The 20,863-nt window shown below is 41.1% G+C and overlaps 2 protein-coding genes across 8 annotated transcripts in view; one reads left to right on the top strand and one right to left on the bottom strand.

The window, feature by feature from the left end:
- LOC148891619 (1-phosphatidylinositol 4,5-bisphosphate phosphodiesterase delta-1-like) overlaps positions 1-3,947 on the bottom strand; it is a 10,512-nt gene extending 6,565 nt beyond the window's left edge. Inside the window, exons 1-4 of one of the 6 annotated variants that reach the window (XM_089008468.1) lie at positions 3,813-3,947; positions 3,427-3,471; positions 2,302-2,460; positions 1,762-1,990 (exon numbers count right to left, since the gene is read on the bottom strand). In XM_089008468.1, coding sequence (XP_088864594.1) covers positions 1,762-1,990; positions 2,302-2,460; positions 3,427-3,471; positions 3,813-3,843 — 464 coding nt within the window. In that variant the 5' untranslated portion in view covers positions 3,844-3,947. Of the gene's footprint in view, positions 1-1,761; positions 1,991-2,301; positions 2,461-2,569; positions 3,360-3,426; positions 3,472-3,812 lie in introns of those variants that run through there. The other 5 variants (XM_089008470.1, XM_089008467.1, XM_089008466.1 and 2 more) reach the window with 5 other exon arrangements.
- LOC148891620 (serine/threonine-protein kinase OSR1-like) lies at positions 3,840-16,628 on the top strand. Of its 2 annotated transcripts, none has more exons than XM_089008473.1 (17): positions 3,840-3,992; positions 7,082-7,194; positions 8,180-8,288; positions 8,469-8,610; positions 8,888-8,943; positions 9,927-10,036; positions 10,124-10,225; positions 10,445-10,578; positions 10,665-10,713; positions 11,222-11,287; positions 11,384-11,506; positions 12,562-12,597; positions 12,911-13,060; positions 13,136-13,241; positions 13,314-13,382; positions 14,359-14,423; positions 15,392-16,628. In XM_089008473.1, the coding sequence occupies exons 1-17, from the start codon at positions 3,842-3,844 to the stop codon at positions 15,464-15,466; spliced, it is 1,656 nt and encodes a 551-aa protein (XP_088864599.1). In that variant the 5' UTR covers positions 3,840-3,841; the 3' UTR covers positions 15,467-16,628. The 2 variants fall into 2 exon arrangements, with proteins under 2 accessions (XP_088864599.1, XP_088864600.1); XM_089008474.1 differs by lacking the exon at positions 3,840-3,992 and adding an exon at positions 6,278-6,475 and having other exon boundaries at positions 15,392-16,627.
- The last annotated feature ends 4,235 nt before the right edge of the window (positions 16,629-20,863 follow it).

Raw genomic sequence — 20,863 nt, forward strand, 5'->3', positions numbered from 1 at the left:
CCCCACCACAGTACAGAAAGAATCAGCTCTCTTAAAAGTCACAAACGATCTTCTTTTGGCAGCTGACGCCGGTTGACTCTCCATCCTCGTCCTTCTTGACCTCACCGCAGCTTTTGACACAATTTCTCACCCCATCCTCCTTGACAGACTTTCCTCCACAGGGATCACCGACACGCTGCTTCCACTATTATCTCTCTGGCCGCTCTCAGTTCATCCAAATGAACTCCTTCACTTCACAGTCCTCTCCTGTATCTTCTGGTGTGCACCAAGGCTTCCTCCACCTCTGCGTGCCCCCTGCCCGTCTCAGCACGATGGGGGACAGAGCTTTCAGATGCTCTGCCCCCAAACTCTGGAACGCACTTCCTCCCAACATTCGTAACATCGATTCTCTTCCCACCTTCAAATCTCCAAACATCCAAACATGAAAGTCAGAATTGAACCTTGCACCTGTTTGCACGGATGTGCTCTCTCATTTCCTCCCACGTACCAAAAACACACCCATCAGCATAACGTAGCACTTTGATTCTCCCTATGTGTAAATTATGCGCGGGCGGTTGAAAAAAATTACAAAAATAAATAAATAGGGCATCTCAACATCCCAAAACATATCGTCATGGTGATAATGGCCCGGTTTCATATCTATACATCCATCCATTTATCCATCTCTCCATCCACCCATCCGCCTATCTATCCATCAATCTATCTATCCGATAGCGAGCGAGCTAGCTGTCTATCTATCCATCCACCCATCTATCCATCCGATAGCTAGCTACCTAGCTGTCTAGCTATCTATCCATCCATCTACAGTACGTATCTGTCCATCTTCAGCACAGGTGTCAAAGTCAAGGACCGGGGGCCAAATCTGGCCCACCACATATTTTTTTCGGCCCGCAAAAGCAAATCGAACTTGTGAAATTTCATGATGCTTGCTAAAACCCGAACCAAAATGTCATATTTTTGGATGTAAACCACAATAACAGTCATCATTCTTGACTTCAGATTTGAAAACTAGTTATTCATTAATTTGTTGTGCACACTACATGTAATATGTGGAGGGGATTAAACATTCTCATGGCTTCCCCAAATTTATAATGGCCTTTGAGAGGAAACCATAACTATAACGTGGCCCACGGCAAAAAATGACTGGCACCCCTGATCTACAGTATGTATCTATCATCCATCTATTTATGCATTTATCCATCTGATAGCTAGCTAGCTGTCTATCTGTCCATCTACAGTACGTATCTGTCCATCTATTTAGCCATCTATCCATCATTCTTTTGACTTCAAGACGGCGCCCCGAGAGTGGCTGCCTTTCCAGCAGCTCCTATATTTTGTTTTTCTACTTTCATTCCTTTCATCACTTTGCTGCTGTGAAATGTAAATTTCTCCACTGTGAGACTAATAAAGGCAAATCCAATCCAATAGCTAGCTGCCTGTCTATCTATCTATTCATCCAATAGCTAGCTAGATAACTGTCTAGCTATCTATCCATCTATCCAAATCCGATTTAAAAGATGCTAGTACCTCGAATTGAATCGCATACTTCCACTGTCTTCCATTCAAGTGATGCACGCCCTTAATATTCCATCTCCGGCCAAAATGAATGTGTTTTGTGCCATTCCCTGTCCGATCTCATCCCTTCATGTTATAAATTATTATAAATATATATCTCAAATTCCACGACAATTCCACCTGGCGCACTGACAAGTCACTATTCACATTTTTTTACTTCAATCGGAATTTCAGTGATAAGGATACTGTTCTGTCTTTTGCTGCTGGTTGAGATTTTTTCTGCTGTCGATCAGTTTCTGAAGGCTATCGACCCATTGCTTGGCCTCGTCCTCTGTGCTGGCAATGAGGTCCAAGTTCTTCCCGTGCTCCTTGAAGATGATGGAAAAGCAGCAATTCTCCATTTGCTGGTCCGTGTACTTTTTTAAACCCTCCGTCTGACGACCCAGTCGCACCACCGAGATGTCGTCAATGGAAACTGCGCATATGGGAGAAAAGTCTTTGTTTTGTTTTTTTTTTTGTATTTTCAACAAACTAGTTGAATAAGCACCATGAACATATTTCAGGTATGGGATTGAGAATTTATAGATGTAAACTTGGCACAAAGTTCACTTTTATATGCACTACTTATCGGAGTTACTTATCACTGGCGAGAACAGAACAGAAACGAACTATTACAATTCTGGGATAAGGTCTTCCTCTTTATGATCCATGATGGAAAATTCCAGTCGACAATGGTTTCAAAATCTCTGAGTGGTGGGTTCCAAAAAAAATTAGAACAGTGCTCACATGTCCGATGTCTCCTGAAGGTTCTTTTGGATTCCCGCCACATCGTCTTACAGTCTTCTTGGAGTCTAAAGTAGCGGCTTTTCTTCCATGAAGAGGAGCGGACCTTGAGAAGATCTCCTCCCTGCAGGAGGAACTGGACATCCGTGTCTCCATCCATACCTGAGAAACAGATACAAATGGTTTAGTGTGGTAAATTCTGCCAAAACTCACACCAGCGCCAGCATCTTATGTAATATTTCCTGCTGTCTCCTCCGATTGCATGGCTTACGTTGAAGACCACATCCACGGTTTTCCAAGATTGTGCATCCTACCTAAGAGCTTCACATTCTTTTCAATCACCTCCGGATCTCTGGCAAAGCTCGGTAATTCCTGGGATGTGCTGGGTTTGGGTTGTTTACGCAGGCAGGCCATGCTTGGTGCTCCCCCCACGTCTGCTAAGACGCTATCTGAGCGTATCAAAGGCGTACGTGGGCAAGAAACCGTCCCAAAAGGGGCGTGTGCAAGCCCCATTCAAAGTCCACCTTTTTATTTGCTCCAATGACCCGAGCATGTTGTAAAATGTGCCAAAACTAGCGAGACAGGAACTCTGTTTGGATTGGATTGGATATGCCTTTACTTCCGTTGTTCTACTATTACTTTTTTCAATATTTTGATAGTACAGTACAGTAGTTTCACTTTATTTGAAGGTTGCTGTGCCAATGACCATTTTGTTTTTGGTGGCCTTTTATCAAGCATCTTCATCTTTATTAAGTTCTGTAGCCACAAGAAGACACAATCCAGTGCCTTATTGTGCAGGTCCCGAGCCCGGATAAATACAAAGGGTTGTGTCAGGAAGAGCATCCGACGTCAAAGCTTGACCAAGCAAACAAACATGCGAATCAACTCTATGAAGAAGGGGGACACTGATTCGCTGTGGCGACCCCTTGAAGGGAAAAGGCGAAAGGAAAAGAAGTACAGTAATTCCCATTAAAGTCAGAAGGTGAAGTTGACGTTTCAGAGAAAAAGTCAACGTTTAAATTAGGGTCAGTAACGTTTAACTCAACTTGAATCAGTTAGACGGTGAAGTCGAAATATTAGTCAATGTTTATTTTTTTGGCAGCAATACGGTGCTGTAAAATTGCTTACCAACCAGCTCCCCCAACACGTTTCCTGTGCCGTTATCCACCCCGTCTGTTTGGAAAGGTTACATTCAACATTTAAAGTCAAAACGCGGAACACATGAAGCTTCTTTCATGGCTCTTGTACCATCAAATGTTCCCATTTTTCAATTGCGAGTTTGCCACAGGTGCTAGCTTGTCCGTGGAAAGTTTTAACAACAGTGAAGGTGAAGGGGGCACGCCCTTTGTGCACAATGCCGGACTACAGAACATCAATAAGCTCCAATCGGCGTTCCAAACAAATTCAGAAGTTGAAAAAAAAACTTATTTTGCATTGTTTTTACAATACTTTTACATAGTTATTACTGTTTAGCGACAAACGGACAGAAGATAATAACGTTAAAACCTGCGTACCGTATTTCGATTCGATTCCATTTGTGTCCATGTTCTTCACTTTTCCTTCCTCAAGTCTAAATTTCAAGTGGATCTTCGGTCCATGTGTAATGTTGGGGGAAAAAAGACTGATGCTGACGTGTGCGGCGTCGTCGGCTCCAAGATGTGGACCGCGCACTCGAAGGCAGCCAAGTGACACAGGTGGGTTTCAAATAAACTGCCCCTACTCCGACGTATAGCTGTGGAATCAGTACTCAGCTCGTCGGCCACCGTCTTGACGAACTTGTTATGCGAGTTGCGTCGGTGACGTCATTGCTGGTAAAATTACCTGTGCGGTGTGCACCTTCACGCTACTTTCTTTAAAGTTTCTATTGAATAAAGATAAAAGGAGGCTAGGATTGTATTTGAATAGGAATATCTCCGTGTTGATCTAATTCAAGATTTGTTTTGCAAATTGTGTCCTTGTGACTGTAAAGTGTCCTAGAAAGTTTTGAATAGTGCTTATAAATGGAACGTATTGGATTGAATTTATCTTTATGAGTCTCGCAGTGGACAGATGTACGTTTCACAGCAGCAAAGTTGTGAAACGAAGATGAAAGGAATGAAAGAAGTAGAAAAACAAAATACAGGAGATGCTGGAAAGGCAGCCACACTCGCGGCGCCATCTTGAAGTTAAAAAAAAAAAAAGCGTCCTAATATTATTGTTAATTTCTCTATCCAGGGTTGAAAACGGAAAATCATTTTGTTTGTTGCTACTATGTGTGTACTGTGTGTGTAGGTGTGTTTGATCAATTGTATGACATGACATTTAAAATGTTTGATAAAAAAATTAAAAGGGCAAACCACACAATGCCCAAATAGACATGGGCACAAGTCAGCTTGTGTTCTGATGGAGAAATTCATTCGGTGAGCCCTTCCTTTCTGTTGCAATCTGATAAACATTATTTCATGAGTCTTAAGAAGGACGTTTTGTCAACCAGAAAAAAACAAGGTTTGAAAGTTTTTGTCTTTACTATACTTGTGAAAACATGCACAACTCAACACGCCTGCGGGTCTAAAAAGTCAATTGCTGAAAATGTCTTCATTAGCCGGCCCGGATGAAAGCTTTGCTTTCTTTTTTTATGTGAAGCTTTGCCTCAGTAGGCAAATAGTGCTGCAATCACACCGAGTCTCTTGTGGCTTTCAGCACTTCCCTTTCAGGCCGGGCTTACCCTGAGTGCATTGTCAGCATCAGGATGAGCAGACTTTTTAATGCACCATCAGGAGAAAGCCTCCAGTCTCTGGTTGACCGTTTGCAAAATCTCCAAAGTTCATGGCCATCAAACTTGGTGACATGTTTTATTGACAGTGAAAAAATACATTTGTAGAAAAGGTAGGAAGAGGAAGAGGAGAAAGAAAATAACTTTTTGCCATTTCTTGTTCTCTGTGTGTAACCAGCAAGCATGCAGGAACATGCCCTGTGGCTTCCTCACATACCAGAGACTGTCCATTGTCTGGATGTGGTTGACCCTAAAATTCTCCACATTTCAAGACGGTTCAAGCAAAGGGTGATGTCATTTTTTAGAATAAAATTAATTAGTCCGTTCCGCATAGCAGACACAAAGCAAGCTGTGAGTATATAAATTATGTGATGGGGTTGTACTTAGGGGGAGTCTGGATGATATTGATAGCAAGTAAAGGGCGCTGAACCCTTTCACCAGGAAAAGTGTGGGTGTTGAAACATCCATTTACCTCACAGCTCTAACAAGCATGGTGCATGTTGACAGAACTAATTCCTCAAACACAATGAATCAGGACGTTACTACCGTATGTTTAAACATTACTGTCAGACACGACCAGCGACCATCACAGAATTTCAGTTTGAGACCACTGCTCTAATTTGCCAGTAGGTGGGAATGTAAGTGTAAATGGTGATTGGTCGATATGCAAAAGAAGATGACAGGGTGGATGATTTTGATCTTTGATATGACCTCAGCATATTGTAATGTATTTCATACATATGACTACGGAACCGAGAAAGACTCAGAAAAAAACACAATTTAAGCATCAAATGTACAGTAGTTTCTTGCACACAAATAGATGAATGCTTGGCCTATTTAGCTCACTGCTTCACTCTAGTGGTGAAAGTGTTTTGACAATTAGACAAAAGTGGACTTCGCCTAGTTATGTCGGGAAGTTTGACCAATTGAACGCGTTGTTTTTAATCACGGTCTTGATTAAAAAATAATAACGTTAAAATGGTATTAGGTACAATACCAAAAGGTACGCCAGTTTCGGCAAGAGGAAGAATCAACAAACGTGTAGCAAGTACTTTAGTTCAAAATGCCCCAAATGGAGCTTCACGGTACAGTACTGTACTTCTACTTAGTCACGTGGTACCAGTGAATGTCCTCTGTACATTCAATATGGCGGCTTCTTTATTCCTTCGTTTGGCGTTGACGTCATACTATGCGTCAGTCGCACGTAGTTGTGTTGACAGCAGCGACCGCATTTGTCGCCCAAGAGCTGCAGTCGGTACCGTTCGTGCCAAATGGAGTAGCCTCAAAGCGATCATTTCAGCGAACGCTTTCGAAACAAGTCGGACGTACTATTTGCACGTCCTAACAACGACGCAATGGCAGAGGACCAGTCCACACAATCGTGGTCAATCGACAAGGATGACTACGTTCTCAACGAGGTGATCGGTTAGTACCCTAGCTTGCTAATGTTTGCCAGCTAGCCTTCGCTGTCTAATAACGCGATGCTAACTGCGACGAGCCAAGTAGTGTTGCGTGTAACACAAGGCCAGTTAGGACACGTTGTCACATTGGGTTAAGGTTGTAAAACGCCCAGTCTACTTGCGAAATGACCAGAAGTAGTTTGATCGGATGGGTAAAAAACGCCTTCTACAAATTCACCGTGATGCTAAAAGGCTTGTTCACGTCGCGCTCAGTAGGTGGTCTCGTCAAATGCGAGGGGAGTGGGTGGGTTGTGCTGCGTTGCGGAATCTACACTTTTACCTCCAACTTTTGCCGTGCGACCGACTTGAAATGCCGCTGTATTTTCACGAAGGTATTGGAATCGAATTCAAAATCCAAGGTTCTTGCAGTGCGACCATGCGTCATCCAAATTAAAATTAGCCAAAATGTCCCAACAGTGTCAACGCTAACGGATTGATTTAATCTCTGTAAACGTTTGTTTTCCGAATCAACTCTTGCATTAGTATAATATGATATGCTCGCTGATTGTATGAATATGTATCCTTTCTTAAAGAGGTTTCCTTCAAACCTTTTTTTTAATGTTCTCCTCAGGCAGCGGAGCCACTGCAGTGGTCCAGGCCGCCACCTGCAAACCCAGAAAGGAAAAGGTGGCCATTAAACGCATCAACCTTGAAAAATGTCAGACTAGCATGGATGAGCTCCTGGTAAGAAAGTGTTGTAAACTGAGATATATTTCACATCTGCAGTATTTGTACTGTATTCAGTTTGGTGTGAAATATTTGAGGCAGCAGGCAGCGGGACACTATGTTCATATAAAACCGTGGGTGTGATGAAAACTATTATTTTAACTCATTCACTGCCAGACATGTGCAAAAATGTGTCCACTCCATTGCCAGGGGTTTTGTCATTGTCACATGAATTCCAGGACCCACAATATTGAGTTACATAAACGTTCAGTCCATTGTTAGGAACCTTAGACTCTCTACTTTCGTCAGAAAAAATGGTTAATTCCTAAATTATATGGGTCTGGGGTTATACGAGCTTAAAATGAGAGTGGCTCCAAAATACAATGCCATACATACATATTGGTTTATATAGCGCTTTAACAACAGCTGAAGCTTGAACAAAGCGTTAACATGGACAAAAGGCAAATGCTGCCCCTTGTGGAAAAGAGAAAAAAAGCCAGAGGCCATGGCTAGCGTTTTATCGGCACCCAAGCATGAAACAACAAAACTCGAACAAATTCGGGAATGGCGCTGTATGTCATATTTTGAAAATCCTGAATACATTTGTGAATGGCAATGAATGAGTTAAAAGCTACTTCAATTGGTCCACTGAAGTCATTTCTTCCAAAGTTTTTTTTTTAAATGATACGCTTGCTCTCTGGTCGTGGGCAGTGGCCGCTAAACTCATCCGGTTCTTTCTTACCGCCGATGATTACAAGTGTTTTACAAGTCAGACCCAATTCACACGCTGTTCCGCTTGAGACAGAATTATACCTTGGCTTTGTGGCTTTCTTACAACAAAGGACATTTCAGTTGGTCAATGACAAATGGATTTAACCAGTGATGTAGTGCACAGGAAAGGGCTAAATTAGTTCTCGTCGCTGGATCCACCTGAATGTACGGATCCGTATCATTGTACACGAGCCCTAGAACAAACAATGTTGTTGCTTTTGTAACTTGGCAGAAGGAGATCCAGGCTATGAGCCAGTGTCACCATCCCAACATAGTGTCTTACTACACCTCCTTCGTGGTCAAGGATGAACTTTGGCTGGTCATGAAGCTTCTGAGCGGTGGTGAGTACGCTCAAATCAAAACCCCTCCCTGAGCTGGCGTACGTCTCGGGAGAGTAGCACTAATGTTAGCTGATCTGCATATTCAAATGAAAACAGGAAGTTGATTTTTTTTTTTTTTTTTTTTTTTGCGGGTGGGACAACCACGATTTCCCCTTCTCTCTCTCTCTGACCCCCTTGCAGGCTCGGTCTTGGACATCATCAAACACATCATCTCACGTGGGGAGCACAAATCTGGAGTGTTAGACGAGGCCTCCATCGCCACCATCTTAAAGGAAGTGTTGGAGGGCCTGGAATACCTTCACAAAAATGGGCAAATTCATCGGTGAGAAGTCGTCCTGGCGTGATCACCTGACATCCTCCGCGCAGCCTTTTTCCATATCTGTGACCGTGCAGGTTAAAGTCGACCTCGCTTCCTAAATCATTCATATCACGAGGATGCGTAATGGAGAAGGCTCGATTCACACGGATCCTCTGCTTTCTCTTAAGCCTATCACGATTGTTGACAATTGAAATGTTTTCGGGTTTATGATATGCCGCTCATTTGTTTTTTATGTCATCGAACAACTTGTTTGAACCTGTCTCTTCTTTTCACCCCACAGTGATCTCAAAGCTGGGAATATCCTTCTTGGTGACGATGGCTCGGTTCAAATCGCTGGTACAGTTTTTTCTTGTCTCTTCCAGTCACTGTCATATCACAGATTTTTTGGGTATTTTAGATGCTATAAAACGTTTTTCTGATGTCAGTTAAAAAACAAAAAAGTGACGTCGGTTGCCCTTTAACTGTGTGTGCTAAATGCAGCCATCTCGAAGCTCAATTAGGAACAGCAAATTAGAAAATGAGTCATTGACTGAATTAGCCCCCCAATTTCTAAAATGGCGAGTTTCTATATATATTTTTTTTAATTGTAAAATGGCGACCGTCAACAAAAGAACAATTAATTCTGTTCAACTGTTTCCAAAAAGATAATTAACTCATTCACTGCCAGACAATGTGCAAAAATGTGTCCACTCCCGTGCCAGGGTTTTTGTCATTTTCACTGAAATTGCAGGACCCACGGGATATTGAGTTTTAGGACTACGTAAACATTCAAAGAAACCTTAGACTCTCTTCTTTCATCAGTAAAAAAAGAGTTCCTTCCTAAGTTATGTGTCTGGAGTTATCTGAGTTTGAAATGTGGGCGGCTGGACAAAATACAATATAATACATATTGGTTTACATAGCCAATGTAAGATCGCTGAAACTAATAATAAAAAAGCAAAAAAACTAATAATAAAAAAGCAAATGTGAAACACAGAATGGCTCGCTGAAGTTTATTGAAATTCATTGCTGTTCTTTGTAAAGAACGTCCGCCAAGGTTGTCATGCCCCCTACATTTTTAACACTAAATTTGACCCGTTTGCAAAAAGTTTGTACACCCCTGCTGTAGATGTAGTCGCGGTGATATTGTATTGTAATTGAACTTGTGAAACAAATGTACCTGTTGAATCTAAACTATTTCTTGGGCAAAGTTTGGACATTATCCTGTGACTGTAAAGTGACCTCAAGAGTTTTGAAAGGGGCTCATAATTGAAATGTCTTATTATTATTATTATTATTAACCCCCCTTCTCCATCGTTTTCAATATTTGTGGCCCTCAGATTTTGGTGTGAGTGCCTTTCTAGCAGCAGGTGGGGATATGACCAGGAACAAAGTTCGGAAAACCTTTGTGGGGACGCCTTGCTGGATGGCCCCTGAGGTCATGGAGCAGGTGGGATTCTTTTTTTTTTTTTTTTTTTTTGGTATGTCAGTGGGAGGGGTTCTGCTTGTTCAATGCTAACCGTGCTTCTTCATCCAGGTCCGTGGCTATGACTTTAAGGCTGACATCTGGAGTTTCGGGATCACTGCCATTGAACTAGCTACAGGGGCTGCACCATATCACAAATATCCACCAATGAAGGTCACTTTGTGTTTGTTTTCCGTGAGGTGAAACGTTTACAGTTGTTGTATTCTGGCAGGGTGGTCAACACCCGATTTATTCCAACAATTTGGACCACCCTTTTGGGGAAAGTAGACGCCCATTGTTTGATGTGTGACCTTCGACACGCGATTCTCATTGTTAATTTGCATCTAGGGAGTTTGATCACATTGGACGCGTGTATGTATTTGTTTGTTCTAGGTGCTGATGCTGACTCTCCAGAATGACCCCCCCTGTCTGGAAACCGGTATCACCGACAAAGAGATGGTGAAGAAATATGGCAAATCCTTTCGAAAGATGATCATGTTGTGTTTACAGAAGGATCCTGAAAAGAGGTCCGTACAGGATTTTTTTTTTTTTTTTGCATCCTTCCACTGCCCTGATAATAATTTCAATGCTTATTTTATTTGCTTCTCTTTAGGCCAACTGCAGCCGAGTTGCTCAAGCACAAATTTTTCACAAAAGCCAAGGCAAGCTTCTTTCTCTGAAAGCCACTCTATTTTTATACGCCCACGTGTATTTTATATATCGAGGTATCTAGCTGTATAACTATTTAGCTATCTAGCTGTTTATCTAGCTATCTAGCTGTTTATCTAGCTATCTAACTGTTTATCTAGCTAGTTAGCTGTATATCTAGCTAGCTGTATATCTAGCTAGCTAGCTAGCTGTATATCTAGCTAACTAGCTAGCTGTATATCCATCTAGCTAGCTGTATATCTATTTTGCTAGCTGTATACCTATCTAGCTAGCTGTATATCCATCTAGCTAGCTGTATTTCCATCTAGCTGTATATCTATTTTGCTAGCTGTATACCTATCTAGCTAGCTGTATATCCATCTAGCTAGCTGTATTTCCATCTAGCTGTATATCTATTTTGCTAGCTGTATACCTATCTAGCTAGCTGTATATCCATCCATCCAGCTATATATCCATCCCTCCAATTTATGAATGTGCAATATGCGTTGCGTGTCATTCTAGAATAACGACTACCTGCAGGAGAAGCTGCTTCATAAAGGTCCATCCATAACAGATCGATCAAAAAAGGTTTGCCAATCCATCCAACGAATGCAGGGTGGGGGTGATCTGATAAATCTTGACCCCATGGGGGGGGCGGCATATTTTTCAACCCATCTTAAAAAGGTGAGGCGAGTTCCGGGATCCAGCGGTCGTCTCCACAAGACAGAAGATGGCGGTTGGGAGTGGAGTGATGACGAGCTGGACGAAGAGAGCGAGGAAGGCAAAGCTGCGGTGGCAGCTTTGCGGGTGAGATGTCGGATATTTTCCAATCACCAGCGGTCATGAATATGTCAGCGTCTTTGTCCTGAAAAATTTCAAACTGTAACCGCACGTCAGGTTGAATGAACGGAAGCCATCTTGGTCTCCTGTCTTCCCATGCCAGTGATTGTGGGTTTCTACCAGTGACTGACTGGATATCATCGCTAGGCCTTTAGTAGTACTACGTCTGAATCAATCCAGACTGAAAAAAGTGTGGTGTGATTTATTACAAGTCGACTAGAGGGTACCATTAGCCAGGAAATAACAGACCGACCTTTCTTAATGATGTCCATTTTTTTCTTAAAGTCCATCTTGAAAATGGCTTTCACAATAAAATAAATCATTTTCTTCTTCTCCTTCAGCCATTGTGGGTTGACAAAACTCCACAATAGATTTGCTTATGCAGCTCACTACCGATACAGTGCGCTAGATCTGGCCAACATGCTCTTGTGATAAGAGCAATTTTCAAAGACTATGATAGGCTAGTCACTAGCCAATCATAGTTTGAGAAAAACTCTGACATGGACCAGCGCCTGCAAGGAGGCTTTGGTACCCCTTTTGGGTTGCCAACTTGAAATCTGATTGGTTCGAGCAACAGTTTGATCGACACATTTGATGCAACAGGGCCTACAGAACTGATTGTGAAGGCGTCCCGCTAGATTACTGACCTTGGTAACGAATGATGGCTGAAATGTGATTGGTTAAATGATTAAATATGAATACACACGTCTGGAAGCAGCACAACAGGGGAAAAGTAATGAAAGGAAGCTGAAAGACAATTTGGAATTATTTAATAAGAATTCATGGACAAAATACAAATAACATCAGTGTGTGATTCAGATATTTTTAGGCCAGCAGAGAAAGCTTTGCAGGCCTCGACGGTCCGCCACTGGTTTCTACTTTCCCATCTTCTCAACTGTGATATCATTGAGTCTTGTTTTTGGCATGTGGTATCCTTCAAATTCTGTCGTACAGTACAAAGATTGTGTGTCAAAGAGAATTTTCTCTTTTTAATCCTGACAATCTTGTCGTGTCCATTCTAGTCACCCAGAGTGAGGGACGGGTCCCAGACGATGGAGGTGAGTCTGTTTACAACTAATGTTAATTTTTCTTGATCAAGTTCAAAATTCACTTGTACTCTTTGGCATGATTCCGACTTGATCTTGGCTTCACTCCCTGGTGCTTTCTACTATCTTTGTGACTCCTTTATTTCCCGTATATGATACCTGTCCATGTTAAGAGCTTTGTTGCAGCTTCAGCTGTTGTTAAAGCGCTATATAAATCAATATGTATTGTATTGTAAGTGATCCGCATGAACGCCTCACTTTTTTGTCATCTCCTTTTTTAGTTGGCTGCGCCACTCGGGACTAAATTTAGTGTCGTATCTCTCAGATTTTCCCGCCAGCAGAGGGCTCCGGCGCACAGCTGAAACCACCCCCAATGGTCAACGCCAACGTTTCCCCCGTGGGACAAAGTGGCGAAGAATTTCCACCGCAGGTTCCCGTTCCGACGGGGAGCCCTTCGCACGAACCCCCCACTCAAGTAATCGCACAACACGAGCAGTGGAAGGCGGCGCGTCCGTCGCAAAATCTCAATTTGCACGGGCGTCTGTTTCAGGATCCCGTTGTGTCCGACGCCAGCGTTCCCATCAGTCTCGTCTTGAGGTTGAGGAATCCAAAGAAGGAACTCAATGACATCAGATTTGAGTTCATGTCCGGGAGAGGTATGACAAAGCTCACCGACTCTCGTGTGGTGCGTTTGCCTTGTGCCAATGCTTCTTTCTCGACTTCATCAGACTCTGCCGATGGAGTATCTCAGGAGTTGGTTTCGGCCGGACTGGTGGACGGCAGGGATTTAGTCATTGGTAAGTAGTCCATTCTAACCTGCAGCCTACTTGTGCAATTCCAGATTGTTTTTATTAATTAGTTAAATAGTTGATTAATTGTCATGAATGAATAAATCAAACCATTATTGATTTAGTTAGTTACTTGTTTGTCTATTTATTGGATTGAATTAGCTTTTATTAGTCACGCAGTGGAGAAATGTACATTTCACAGCAGCAAAGTGATGAAAGTAAGAGGAAAGCAAGAAGTAGAAAAACAAAATAGAGAGCTGCTCGAAAGGCAGCCACTCTGGCGGCGACATCTTGAAGTCAAAACAAAAAAAAAAAATAAATAATGTGGCAAAACGCAAAAGACAGCCATTCAATCTGAAACACTTTCTGCACCCTCTTTGTTCTATGAAGCAGTTCAAGATGAAAGAGGAGAGGATCAAAGCGTCCTTTTCACCAGTGCATCAGGGATATCATGGTGAAATGTGCACGTCTGCTACAAGCTAAATGTTGAAAGCAAACAGGAATCTGTAGCATCCATTGATGATAAGAGATTGTCTCACGTCTCCTGTCCCACGTAAATCCGCTTCAATTCCAAGTCGCTACAGTTCCACATACACATCGGAGCTCTGCGCTGACGCTGCTTTCTTCTCATTTTCTCCTCAAGCGTCCAATTTGTCAAAATTCAGATTGAGACAACCTTACTTGTCTTGGTGCCGGCAATTCATTTGCAGCTTGGGGATCAAAATGCTCATTTGGCCTCAACAAGCACTTAGCAAGACAAGGTCCTAGAAAACATGATTCCTAGCTCTTAAATAGGTCTCAATCAATAGATGAAGCCTGTGATATGTATTGTTATTATTCTTGATGCTTGTTCTTCACTTCTTAGACCCAAACCTAACAAAAAGACCAGAAAAAAATCTGAGATCTTACAGATGGCTGCCAACTAAGGTGCCATCTTGAAATTTAAAAAAAAAACTTCTGATTTGCTTTTTCAACTTCCTTCCAGTTGCTGCTAATCTGCAAAAGATTGTAGATGATCCACAGAATCACAAAAATGTCACCTTTAAACTGGTAAGTACATTCTTCTCATCTATTTTTCCATTTTTTTCTTTTGGACCAATCATTTTTAAGTCTAAGTTTTATCCTAAAATACAATTAAATGTTTTTTTTTATATATAAAAATATGGAAAAGAATTGAAGTTAGCATGTACATTCCAGTTTGTCACAAGGCACCCTTGGGATAAAATTATTTTTGTTTTTTTAAACTGTTTCAGTGCTTTAGTACATGCGTGGCGGGGAGTCACCGACTGTAAGGGTTTCGCAATTGAACAGTTTGTGTCGCTTGATGAGCGGTGCCCCTAAAAGATCACTCGTTTATTGCTCTTTGACAGCAATTCAACTCATTCACTGCCAGACGGTGTGCAAGAATGTGTCCACTCCAGTGCCAGGGCTTTTGTCATTTTCACTCAAATTGCAGGACCCACACAATATTGAGTTTTAGGACTATGTAAACATTCAATGTAGTGTAAGAAACCTTAGACTCTCTTCTTTCATCAGTAAAAAAAGAGTTTTCTTTCCTAAGTTATATGAGTCTGGAGTTATCTGAGCTTGAAATGGGGGAAGCTGTCCAAAATACGATACAATACATACATATTGATTTATATAGCGCTTCATCAACAGCTGAAGCTGTAACGAAGCGCTAACGTGGACAAAAGGCAAATGCCCGCTTGTCGAAGTGAAAAACATTGCCAGAGGTGTGACCAGCGCTTTATCAGCACCCATGCAAGAAAAATTTAAGAATGGCGCTCCACATCACAATTTTCCATTCCTGAATAAATTCGGAAGTGGCAGCGAATGGGTTAAACAACATGTATTTATTTCTGTACAGTATTTTAAAAATGGCAGCACTAAACTTTATCCAAAATAGCTGGAATGTTCACAGCAGACAAATAAACAAAAAATGTGTTCCACACAATGAAAAATCAGTGTAATCGCAATGTAGTCAGCAAAGACTGTATGTCTGTTCTGCTGTCCCCCAGGCATCTGGCGTGGAGGAGTCGGAAATTCCCGATGACATTAAACTCGTCGGCTTTGCGCAGCTCAGCATCAGCTAAATCAAAGGGTGTGCAGCAAAAGACTGCGACGACCGGCGATGCGCTGCTTCTGCCGCCGCCGCCGCTGCTGCTGCATGCTCGTAAAATTCAATGACGCCACTGCTGCCAAAGAGGACGACGGCGAGACAAGAAGCAGGCTAAAAGTGTGACACTACGACAAGATGCACGAGGACCACGCGACGAAGAGGTTCAAGGTCATCACAGGAACACACTTGAAACGTTTACAGTGCGCTTATTCACAGAAGAGGACATTGCGATCAATTATTTTCCAATCTTGGCCCCAAGCCCCGCCCTCTTCATTTTTAAGCACAACCCAAACCATTTGTCACTACCATAAATGAGGCCTTTTTTGGTTTGTTTTGTTTTAAACTGTGCCACAAAGCTAACACGAGTCAAATGTCACCTGACTGAATTGGACCCGTGAAATTAAGCCTTAGCTAATTCTTCGCTACATATCGATTGTCCAATTGATAAACTAATACCAATTATTGTCTAAATCGTTTTCAAGATCTCCAAGAAAATGTTTTCTGGAGCAAAACTTGGTTTAAAACGCAACCAAAGACAGCAATCAGGCTCTGACTGCACCCATAAATGTCTTCAAATGGGCTTAAATCATCCCTTTTAGCTGTTTTGGGTCATATTTCAGTTACAGCAGGTTTTCTCAAGTATTCCAAAAAAATGTCGCCTGGCCCAATCGTTTTATCCTATGCAATATTTGTTTTCACCGGATGTGAGGCTCTTGGCTGCAAGCACTACTACTCTTTGGCTGAGTTGATTGTCTCGCTGTACCTCAATCGTTCACGTGTCAAGCGGCAAGGTAGCTCCCTCAAAGCGACCTATTTCCGCGCAAAGCATTCTCGCAATGTGAATTCTCGACACTCCTACACGGGTCGCGCTTGCTGTATTTTTGTTCACTGTTGTCAAGTGGTGACGTTTAGTTTTTTTCTCCCACTTCATTGGGTCAAATAGCTTTTCGGGAAACCCGAAAGGCACGTCAACCAAATGGCCCCCAACAATGATGATACGCAGCCATGCTAAGTACTTGGCCCAAATGGTCAGCGGCTTACCACCATCAACTATGAACTATTCTTCCAATACACGGCTTTACAGAATCATTGTATCAATTCAGAATAATCATTTTTTATATATATATATATATATATATATATATATATATATATATATATATATATATATATATATATATATATATATATATATATATATATATATATATATATATAAAAATCCGCGTCTCACCCACCTTTAGCTCGGGTCCTCCCCTAGATGGCTGCACTTAGCCAGGAAGCTTGAGGGTTCTGTGGAGTATCCGTGCTGTTTCCAGCACTGCGCTTTTCTGGACCGAGATATCCGATGTTCCCGGGATCTGTTGCAACCACTCGTCGAGTTTGGGGGTCACTGCCCCAAGTGCTCCGACCACCACAGGCACGACTGTCACCTTTACCTTCCAGGCTCTCTCCAGCTCCTCTCTGAGCCCTTGGTATTTCTCCATTTTCTCATGTTCCTTCTTTCTGATGTTCCCATCACTCGGGACCGTGACATCCACGACAACGGCTTTCTTTTCCCCTTTGTCTATGACCACGATATCTGGTTGATTGGCCATTACCATCTTGTCAGTCTTATCTGGAAGTCCCACAGGATCTTTGCTCGGTCATTCTCCACCACCTTGGGAGGTGTTTCCCATTTTGACCTTGGGGTTTCCAGTCCATACTCCGCACAGATGTTTCGGTAGACTATGCCAGCCACCTGGTTATGGCGCTCCATGTAGGCTTTCCCTGCCAGAATCTTACACCCTGCAGTTACGTGTTGGATTGTCTCAGGTGCCTCTTTGCACAACCTACACCTTGGGTCTTGTCTGGTGTGGTATATCCCTGCCTCTATGGCTCTGGTGTTCAGGGCTTGCTCTTGGGCAGCCAGGATGAGTGCCTCTGTGCTGTCCTTTAGGCCAGCCTTCTCTAGCCACTGATAGGACTTCTTGAGATCAGCCACTTCTGCTATGGTTCGGTGGTACATCCCGTGTAGGGGCTTTTCCTCCCATGATTGTCCCTCTTCCATCTTCCACATATATATATATATATATATATATATATCGCTCGAACATCTATAGTAAGGCGTATACATATACATATATATACATATGTATGTGTATACATATGTATATGTGTATATATATATATATATATATATATATACACACACATATATATACATATATGTGTATATATATATATATCGCTCGAACATCTATAGTAAGGCGTATACATATACATATATATACATATGTATGTGTATATGTATATATGTGTATACATATGTATATGTGTGTATATATATACACACATATATATATACATATATGTGTGTATATATAATATATATATATATATATATATATATATATATATATATATATATATATATATATAATCTCTCGTTATATCGATAATACTGCTTATTACAATACTATTTCTATGAACGCAAGGAGAAAATTTACATGCCTCAGGATCAGATCGTCCGGTTATATCGATATTTTTCCAGACTCCCGAGAATATCGATATAACGAGACTTTACTGTATATACATACATACGGTTTACTTTACCGTATGTATGTATATACAGTAAAGTCTCGTTATATCGATATTCTCGGTAAAGTAAATCGTATGTATATACAGTAAAGTCTCGTTATATCGATATTCTCGGGAGTCCGAAAAATATCGATATAACCGGGACTATCGATATATCCGACCCTGCGCGCATGTAATTTTCTCCTTGCGTGCATAGAAATAGTATCGATATAATGAGACTTTACTGTATATGTATGTATGTGTGTGTGTGTATATATATATATATATATATATATATATATATATATATATATATATATATACACATATATAGTTTATTCCCCTTTGTTTTAAAACTGTTAGCATGCTAACATCTATGCTTGCATGGCTGCGGAACACTCATTGAATGTGTATTTTAGTTGTCGATAGCCCCTCAAACTACAAAACTCTAAAACAGAATTGCTTTGAAATGTATTTACTATGCTGAAAAATGATAGTTGGCCGACAAGAAGTGTGCGTTTGGACATATTGTTAGCGTCTTTGCTGTCGTGGCCACTTGTCACTCGCAAGTTTAGCTGTCTGCTTTCTTCGCACCACATTTAAGGGCTGCATTGAAGCTGCTTGTTCAGGTACCGGACGAAACAGTGTGGAAAGAATGATTTTACATGGACGTATGTCGCAACTCTCAAGCACTGTCAACTGCGTTTTATTTTATTCAACCCCCCCCTTTACCCATCTTTAACAATGTTGATGCATTTGACTGTTAAATGTGTACATGCCATATAAAGACACTTGTAAATATTGATTTTGGAAACCAAGTGGTCAAATTAATGACTCATTTTGAGCCTAAAGGAGGGTTTTTTTTCTCTGCCATTTGCCTTTATCGTTTACGTCATTAATCATGCACAACTTGTTTGAATTGGCACCTTTTTGATATGTTAACATGCCAATTGTACCTGTTCTAATAAGTGGACGTTTCCCTTCATGCAAGCTTGTGCAAGACCATTGTTGTCACATGACACAAGATTCAGTTGTGTGTGTGTGTGTTTCTGGTTTTATCATCTAAATCCCCTGATTTATTACATATTTTTTCTTTTTTTAAACCAAAAAGGATAGCTTGACCTTTCGTCATCACAGTAACTAAATCATGAGTATTATTTGAATCAAATGATGGCAAACTTGCGTTGCATTTTAAAAATATGCTTATTTGGTTTTGCGTTTTTGTCAAATGCCTATTTGAACTGGAACATTTGTTATTTCAAGACAAATTGTATCCATTGGTGTCACATAGCACCACATGCAGAATGATTTTGGTTGATGAATAAAGCCACAGTGGAGTAAAAAAAAATATTGAAGTTTGTTTCTGCCCAACAACCATTTTTAGCCCAAACCGACCATGTATAGTAAGGTATTTTTCGCCCCAAAAAAGTTATTGTATACTAACGCGTTTTTAGCCGACAAAAACGAGCATCATTAGTAAGCCGTTTTTAGCAGAAATAAACTACCATTTATAGTAAGGCGTTTTAGCTCAAATAAACAACAATGTATAGAAAGGCATTTTTAGCCGAAAAAAACGACCATTTATAGTAAGGCATTTCCAGCTGAAAAAAAATGACCATGTCGTAAGGCGTTTTTAGCAGAAATAAACAACCATTTATCGTAAGGCGTTATTAGCCGGGGGAAAAAAAACGACAGTGTATCAGGCGTTTTTAGCTGGGAAAAAAAACAGACCATAAGTAAGGTGTTTTTAGCCGGGGAAAAAAAAAACATGTAAGGCGTTTTTAGCTGAAAAAAATGACATTGTATAATAAGGCGTTTTTAGCTGAAAAAAAACACGACCATGTAGAGTAAGCCGTTTTTAGCCGACAAAAACGACCATCTATAGTAAGGCGTTTTTAGCTGGAAAAAAACCCGACCATGTATAGTAAGGCAGATGGTATTTTTAGGCTGAAAAAAAAACCAACCATGTATAGTAAGGCGTTTTTAGCCGGAAAAAAATGACAGCGTATATAAGGCGTTTTTATGACTGTATAGTAGAGTTTTTAGCTGAAAAAACAACCATGCAAGTCGTTTTAAGCGGGAAAAAAACGACCATGTATAGTAAGGTGTTTTTAACTGAAAAAAATGACCATGTATATAGTAAGCCGTTTTTAGCTGAAAAAAACGACCATGTATAGTAAGGTATTTTTAGCCCCAAAAACGAACGTGTATAGCACAGGTCTCATGTTGTCTTTGTGCTGTCAAATTGTTTGTTATTTAGTTTTGTTCTTTTGACTTCAAGACGGCACCGCGAGAGTGGCTGCCTTTCCAGCAGCCACTGTATTTCTTTTTTCTACTTTCATTCCTTTCATCACTTTGCTGCTGTGAAATGTAAATTTCTCCACTGTGAGACTAATCAAGGCAAATCCAATCCAAAGCCAAGGCCCGGGGGCCAAATCTGGCCCGTCACATCATTTTGTTTGGCCCGCAAAAGCAAATCAACATGTGAAGATGCTCACTGAAGTCCGAACAAAAATTTCAAATTGTCCCATATAAACCACAATAACAGTCTTTTTTTTTTAACTTCAAATGAGAAAGCAAGCCCTAAATTAATTTGTTGTGTGCCCTATATGTAATATGTGGAGGGAATTAAACATTTGAATGTCTTTCCCAAATTCATAACGGCCCTAGAAAAGAAACCGTAACTAGAATGTTGCCCGCGGCAAAAAATGACTGACACCCCTGGTGTATAGTAAAGCGTTTTTAGCCCAAAAAAATGACCATGTATAGTAAGGCGTTTTAAGCGCAAAAAAACAACCATGTACTGTATTAT

This window comes from Hippocampus bargibanti, linkage group LG11, assembly GCF_051943395.1.
Source record: "Hippocampus bargibanti isolate YZ-2025 linkage group LG11, ASM5194339v1, whole genome shotgun sequence".
NCBI lineage: Eukaryota > Metazoa > Chordata > Actinopteri > Syngnathiformes > Syngnathidae > Hippocampus > Hippocampus bargibanti.